At 35.5% G+C, this 7,469-nt stretch overlaps 1 protein-coding gene across 1 annotated transcript; it reads right to left on the bottom strand.

Moving 5' to 3' along the window:
* Positions 1 to 230: 230 nt before the first annotated feature.
* Positions 231 to 6,348, bottom strand: LOC137816689 (probable monogalactosyldiacylglycerol synthase, chloroplastic). Its single transcript, XM_068619942.1, has 8 exons — positions 5,306 to 6,348; positions 4,266 to 4,438; positions 3,478 to 3,639; positions 3,254 to 3,395; positions 2,071 to 2,295; positions 1,446 to 1,508; positions 1,296 to 1,370; positions 231 to 640 (listed from the first exon to the last, which is right to left on the bottom strand). The coding sequence occupies exons 1-8, from the start codon at positions 5,798 to 5,800 to the stop codon at positions 404 to 406; spliced, it is 1,572 nt and encodes a 523-aa protein (XP_068476043.1). The 5' UTR covers positions 5,801 to 6,348; the 3' UTR covers positions 231 to 403.
* Between the last annotated feature and the right edge of the window lie 1,121 nt (positions 6,349 to 7,469).

Below are 7,469 nucleotides of genomic sequence, written 5' to 3'. Positions count from 1 at the left end.
TCTACAGTATATTCTACATTGTTAAAACAAGATATTGATTCATTAGACAATAATATATTTTACATTCCTAAAATAAAAACTTTATCAATTTTTATATATTGAAACTCTTTTAATACAGCATTCAAACTCAACCCTTGAGTGATATATGAAGAGATGCTGCGCCTAAGTTTTTCTCCAGTTTTTCATAGTAAAGTTACCAAAATAGCAATGTATCCCTAACATGAAAAGAATTGATAAACAAAGAAACATTCAAAACTATATCAACTTAAAATTCTCAAAGGAGCATCTGAAAAATAATGTTGGAAGACAATACACAGATTTCTGGTAGTGATCAGAAAAATGGTTGCCTTATACATTTTTTTTCCTCAGTAAAAATGGTGCAAAAAAATACCCTAAGTATCAATTAAGCTGTACAAGAATACTCTGCTAGGTAGCTTCTTTGTCTGACAAGCTCGTGAAGGTCATGAACAATCTTGAAAACAGCATCTGGTCTTGCCAGCCTCAACGCATTTTGTGACATTTGTTGTAGTTCGTAGGCTTTTGGACCAAACCAATTGGCAACAATTTTTGCTATCTCTTTAGGAGATTTGGAGAACTTTCCAAATCCATTTTCAACTACATACGGGACATTGCCAGCTTCCTGAAAATGAAACTCCTCTATTTAATCAACCATGAAAAGGATTCCAGTAAACTCAAGCAAAAATATCTAGCTTTTACATTTTTCATGGAACTGAAACATATGCACCTTCAGACAAGTACACAAACACACAAGACAAGTACACAAGCATGAAGTAACATAATGTTTACTCCCTCTGAACTCAGCAATCAAAAAGGGATTAGTTAACAAACTTTGTATATTTTAGGACTATATTAACAAGATATGTCTTGGATTTTCTTCAATATAAACTCATGGAATAGTTCACTAAAATACTTCTTTTGAAAAAAGTGCACTGTAGCAAAAGTACATTCACTTGCTTTTATGAGAAGTTTAACAAGTTAAAATTTTGATATTCTGTAAAATACAGTCAGGGATTGCTTTACTGCCAGTAGAAAATAGTAGATGCATGTTTAACAAATACCTATATGAAAAGTATGCATGGAACAATTTAAACAAACACTTTTGAGAAAGATTCTTTCCACCTCTTTATTATGGTAAAAAAGCCTCTAGTTATAGCTAAAATAATTCATTAAGTTCTAGAACCCAGTCTCAAATTTACACTATGACATAATTGAATCAGCTGGATTTTTTGTACAAAAATCACAAAGTTCAGGAATCATAGCCATAACCAGAATACCTGTCCAGCAATGTAATCATTCAGAATAACAGGGAGGCCTCTGATCTGGGCTTCTGCAATGGTCCCGGGGCCCGCCTACAAGAAAGAAGAACCCATCAATTGCTGCCATAATTAGGTGCAAAAAACTTAGTCAGGATAGAGCATTCAAACCTTTGTAATGATGCAATCGCAAGCTCCCATGCATTCCTCCATTTTGGTAACAAATCCCTTGACCTAAATATGAGTAAATTAATTCAGGGGCGTTGAATAAATAATTACTATGCTCATCAACAAATTGAAGTGTCACGGACCCCAAACAAAAAACTTAATATGAAGTTTCACACCTGAAGTTTTCTACATTTTCTAATGAAAAGAAAAAGTAATATTACTCTGGGTCCTATGTATAAGATCCTTTTAACAAATTCACAATAATTAAGAAACTACTTGTCCTCAACCAATGGTTAACGTGAAATATTATTTCCAGTTTGACCCGGGTTCAATCTGGGTTGAACCAGTGAATGCTAAATCAATATTTTCACTAGTTCAATCACCAGTCTAGTTTCAAAAAACATTGCATATGAGAAATCTGATTCTAAGGCTAGATACCTAGTTCATTGTGTAGTACACTAGCAAAAGTCAATCACCATGGACAGCTGACAATTAAAATTTAAGCCTATGCAGGAAACACCAAAGATTGTAGAGAGAGCGCAATAAAACTACAAAATATATTGTAATTTATATTTGAATAAAAAATGATTAACAAGGTTCTGAGGAAATATTTTAAGGGTAACAATACCTGCACAGGAACCTTCCAATCAATAGAATTCAGTTTGTTAAGAAGTTTCTTATTGCGTCCACATATCACTAGGATCTGACCTGCAGGGGCCCCAACATTCTCATCGTATAATGAATCCCCAAGTGCCCGAGCAGTAGCCTCAATGGGACCCATACCTTCACCACCTCCAATCAATAATACAGCAGGAAGATCCTCATCCATCCCTAGTTCTCTCCGTAGTTCATCCTACAAAATAAAGTAGAGAAAGCCAACAAAATCAATACTACCTGATGCACTTAAGAAAATATAACAGTGATGTAGACTTGCTTGTGACTTCTATGTTAAAGGGTTAATTATTTCAACCTTCGTTGGGCTAGTTCTTAAAAGTTTTTACACCTACACCCTTCTATTTTGATAAATTCCACTAAGCGCGTTGCTTTATTATATATTAGAAGACTTTGTGTGTAGTTTTCATAAAAGTAGGGGAGTTAGGTCTAGGTGTAAAGTCACAAATAGATAATGGAATTAGAACAGAAGCACAGTAAGAAGGAGGTGACTGTAATTTCACAAACAAAAAGAATGTCCGATAATTAGCCTTAACCTCATAGATCATTGTTACTAGCCCAATTCAAAACATTCACACTTCAACAAGCACTGAAACCAGAGACCATTTAACATGAAGTGTATTGAATTGTATGTTCGATGAAAAAAGAATAACAGTGAAACCAGTTCAGATCCAAGTTTGTACGATTAAAGTATAAATAATACATTCCTATATAATATATGCATCAATTAGTTACAAGTATAGCAGTTATGCTGTACACTAATTAAAATTTACAATACTTGACTACAGCCTGTAGTCATACAATCAGAACCTACACAAAACACCAAAGCTGATAATTTTAGTATCATACTACACATTTGATTGTCGCTTAAACAAAATCAAGGAAATAACTTATAGTTTAAAGGCAATCATTAGCAAAAAGTGTCAGCACTGTTTACATGGAAATGGTTATTATCTATCTACTTGCAATAACTTGAAAACCTAATATAAATTACTACTCCCATCATCCTATCACAGAATTTCAAACAAGCCAGAGGCATTCATTAGGTAATAGTATATATAGCACATCATTCGGTGTTGTGATTCCAGAATTGTTAGTGAACTTGCTAAGAATTCAAGTAGTGGCTATAAGAATAACACCTTGGGGCGAACATGCTTAACAAAGGAAGGCCGGACAGGTAGACCAAAAATCTTTATTTGGGATTGCTGCAATCCTGCTTTCAATGCCCTTTGCGCAACATCTGTTGTAGGACAATAGCATCTAGTTACAAGCTTATGAAACCTAAAGAAAACAAGAAATAAGATGTCAATAAAATTCTAGATATGATTTTTTAAAAAGGAAATAATAAAAAAATAGAACTAACCATGTTGGATGGCATGTGCTTAAATCTGTGATAACTGTAGTAAAAACAATCTTATCTAAAAGACCCTTTGACCTCAAAATTCGAAGTGGAACGTGCTGCATCAGTGGATGCACACTGATTATTATATCTGGTTGGTATTTCATTAGACCTTTAGCAACCTCACTGTAAAAAGAGAATGGATGGTTTAACTATGACATGTGATGTTATACTATATTTGAGATGAGATACAAAGGGCATATTGTAAATGTAATACTGTATATGCACAAAGTGAATGTATTACTGTATATGCATAGGGAAATGTTGTGAAACAAGGGATGCAAAAAAGTCAATAAACATTGCAAGCTGCAACCAGAGATCAATCTATCCAGATTACAGAATATCATTTGCAGAACATGAATACCAAATTAGAACCACCCTGAAATACTACCAAATTACTGTACTATCTTTTTTGCAAAAGAATCAAGTAATATAAATTATGCTTTAACCCGAGAAATAAATGAATCAGTACAAGCACAATCTATTCCCACAACTACAAAAGCAATACACAAAAATAATGAAACTATTCTGATATAACTTATAAATTTAATGATCAAAATAAAACTTTCTAACTACAAAAACAGGTTGAATGCTAAAGCAGTATATGCATGGAGCCTGGACTATCACACATGCATCATTTTGCATGCCTATCAACTATAATGAACGCATTGGTTTTCTTATTCATCAAAGTAATTTGTCAAGAAATGGGAGTAGGAATTGTTGCATGAAGGCAATCAAATCCAAATCCTCACCGAGCTATGAAAGTTCCAGTTGCAGCAAAATTAGACTGGTGCACAACGCGCGGGGCAGTTCCATAGTAAGTCAGCTTCCACAATGGCCCGTGTTTCACCAAAAAGCTATAGCTCCTAGGAAGTTGGTTGAACGGCCAAGGTGTGTGGTCAGCCCACAAATCAGTAACAAAAACCTGTACCGTGAACCCAAACTGAGAACACAATCCAACAAAAAAAATACATGCATTCACGCATCCTTTCATGTGATGTGATTCCCTATAACCTCCCATCACCTTAAACGCAACCATTCCTAAATTCATCATCATTAACGTACAATCAGAGGGTATTTGGAAGAGCTTGTAGACAACTTATTTGAGCTTACCCAAATGACATAACCAAACTCTTTTTTCTGTGAGGGGAAACCTGTCTTGCTTAAGTTATGTAAAATCACTGTGAGCAATAAAGCCCTCTAACGAGTATTTGAAGCAATTCAATACCCAAAGCTCAACAAGAGATAACTGGTTAAGCACAAACAACCTCAATGTCAATTTTATATACGTGTTAGGTAATCATATAAGCACTTTTAATAACTTCTCATCACCTGAGAAAGGTAAATATTCAACTCAGTCCTAAAATTATTATCATTAACTTACAATTGAGGGTGTTTGAAAATGCTTCTAGACAACTTATTTGAGCTTATAAAAATGACTGATACGTCATGTTAACTCTTCTTGTACAAAACCACATGTATACTTTACACAACACAATCTTACTCGAGCCAGGTAGAATCATTATAAGCCACAAAGTTCTCTTCTCTTTCAAGTATTTAAATGAGTTGTATATTTCCAGGACTCAAATTCTGAACTACTAAATAAATGGAAACAACCTCAAACCATTTCATGAGCTCAATGATACTAATATAAACTATTTCTACGTTATTTGAAGAAGATTATTTTTAGTTAAACTAAACAAAACAATCATCACCATTTTCCCCTACTTTTAAATAAAGAAACATCTCATACTATTCCCATTGCATAAAAAAAGAGTTTACCAAACCAAACCTGGTAATCATCTCCAAATTCTTCATAGAATGCAGCCTTGATAGCTTCAGCGGAAGCTCGATGCCCACCACCAGTGTCACTCATCAAAATCAAAACTTTTTTGGGCCTCTCACCCCCCACGCTATTCCCGCGAAGCCCCTCATTCTCTACCCCGCCACACTCATCCACTCTAACCCCACTCCCGTCACCGTCACCGTCACAGCCACCACTACCACCACCATCGCCATCCGCGACTCGCAGCGAGGCGAACCCAATCGGGATCTTCTCGCAGTGAAACCTAATTGCTCTGTTAAACTCGCTGAGAACATTCCTGACCCTAACTCCCGCTGCCCCCACCTTCATCGAAACGCTGCGTCTGGCTCCCGCTCCGCCATTGAAGCGCAGGAAATTGGATTGTACAGCGGTGTCGGTGCGGAAATGATCGAAGGCGAAGCGATTGACGTGCGATGCCAAATCAAGAAGCACACCGGATTCTTGCCTAACACCGTTTTTCATTGTGGTTTCAAACCGTGACTAATCAGTAATCGTCACTAATTGTTCCTAACAACAACAACAACACTATTATCTGAGAATTTTGAGAGAAGAAAGAGCATTGAGCAAAGAACGTAGACTACAGAGTATTGTTGGAGTTTTGTTTGTATGGTGTGGTGTGGGTTGTGTCATGTGGATTGGGTTGAGGACACTGGGAAGGTGCTTGTCACGTGACCAGCCAATGGAAGAGCGCCACGTCACGTGCGTCTCAAGCGACGCAACGAACTTGGTATTGCAGGCACGGTTTCAGCGTTGAACAAACCTGGGTTTGGGTTCTTGTTTGAAGGTTTGGGTTGGGTTGGTGGTTAGCGCGATACGATGTATGATGCGATTTCGTACGAGGATGATTTATAGAGGTGCCTTGGTGCTCGATTGAAGGGTAAGGTGCCTAGTTAATCCTTAAAGAGACTATGACACCTTCAAAATAAGGAAATTTTAGCAATCTATGTACAACATGTGATGAAAATGTGTGTTTTTATTAAATCAAAAACAAAATAATTTGGTTTGAATTCTATATTAAATCAAATTACATCTAATTATCGTCTCTTTTTAAGATTAGTTAAAATTATTTTTTAATAAAATGAAAACTGTCCTGGCATAGCCGACCAACATGCTAACGCGTCTCGGGCACCCTGACTGAACCGATCGAAACACATGCACGATCAGACCGACCGACATATATAATCATTAAACGCTCAAATCAAGGTCAGTGAAGCTAAATTACCATTAAGAATTAGGTAATGCAACCATAAGTGTAATTTATTCCACTAATCAAGCCCAACGAGGTAAGCCCATTAAAATAATATAAATAGCACACATTTCAAAAAACAATGTAACGTCATTATTACTCTACACCTACCAGAGTGTTGAACACTCTTTACTGACTTGAGCGTCAGAGTGTTTTTTGCAGATATCTCTCCCATTTGGCATACTCGAGACCGAAAACCAAAAAAGTAGCGCGAAGGCAAGAAGGATTCCAACAAAACCCTAGCACCCTATCCGAAAGAAAGATGAAGACGAAGACTTCAATAGTTCTCTAGATCTCATCTTCCTATAAGAAAAAAAAAACCTTATTTTTATGTTTTATAACAAAATTTACAATTTCTAATATATTCAAATACATTAAATTTGAATCAATATTATTTTCTTTTATAAATATTTTATTTAAATAATATAATTCAGATTTAGTGATTTTTTTTAAATTTCCTTAGTCAAATAATATATTTTGTTATTCTAAGTTTTTATAAAAATAATTATCCTCTTAAAATTTGATAGAAATTCCAATAGTAATGTCTTTCTGAATCAAACAACATTTTCCGTCCAACCCTGTAACACGTGTTTCTAACACTCTTTCTTTGAACATATCATTACATTGTTTTGAGAAACATGAAATTTTGGTTGGCATGTGTTTCTTATGCCGCATGCATGTATAAATAATGACAGGGAAGACCCTTCACTAGTTGACCCTTCACCCATTACCGTCCAAAACAACCAATGGTTATTGAAATTTGTTCCACCATGGCTTATGGGTTCATACCTTGTCACTCACCACCCAAAAATCTGCACTTATTCTTAATGGGGAAAAAATAAAACACTTTTAAATTCTCTATCAAACATGCAACTCTTAATATCT

This window comes from Phaseolus vulgaris, chromosome 1 (assembly GCF_000499845.2).
Source record: "Phaseolus vulgaris cultivar G19833 chromosome 1, P. vulgaris v2.0, whole genome shotgun sequence".
Classification (NCBI taxonomy): Eukaryota; Viridiplantae; Streptophyta; class Magnoliopsida; order Fabales; family Fabaceae; genus Phaseolus; species Phaseolus vulgaris.
Note: the sequence above shows the minus strand (reverse complement) of the source record. Positions and strands in the feature narration are given on the sequence as shown.

What these genes read in the sequence shown, in the direction of transcription:
- LOC137816689 (XM_068619942.1), bottom strand. Translation starts at nt 5,800, where the DNA reads ATGAAAAACGGTGTTAGGCAAGAATCCGGTGTGCTTCTTGATTTGGCA. An exon ending in ACTGGAACTTTCATAGCTCG is followed by an intron (nt 3,640 to 4,265) that starts GTGAGGATTTGG and finishes CTCTTTTTACAG; the next exon opens with TGAGGTTGCTAAAGGTCTAA. An exon ending in ATGATTACATTGCTGGACAG is followed by an intron (nt 641 to 1,295) that starts GTATTCTGGTTA and finishes TTTCATTTTCAG; the next exon opens with GAAGCTGGCAATGTCCCGTA.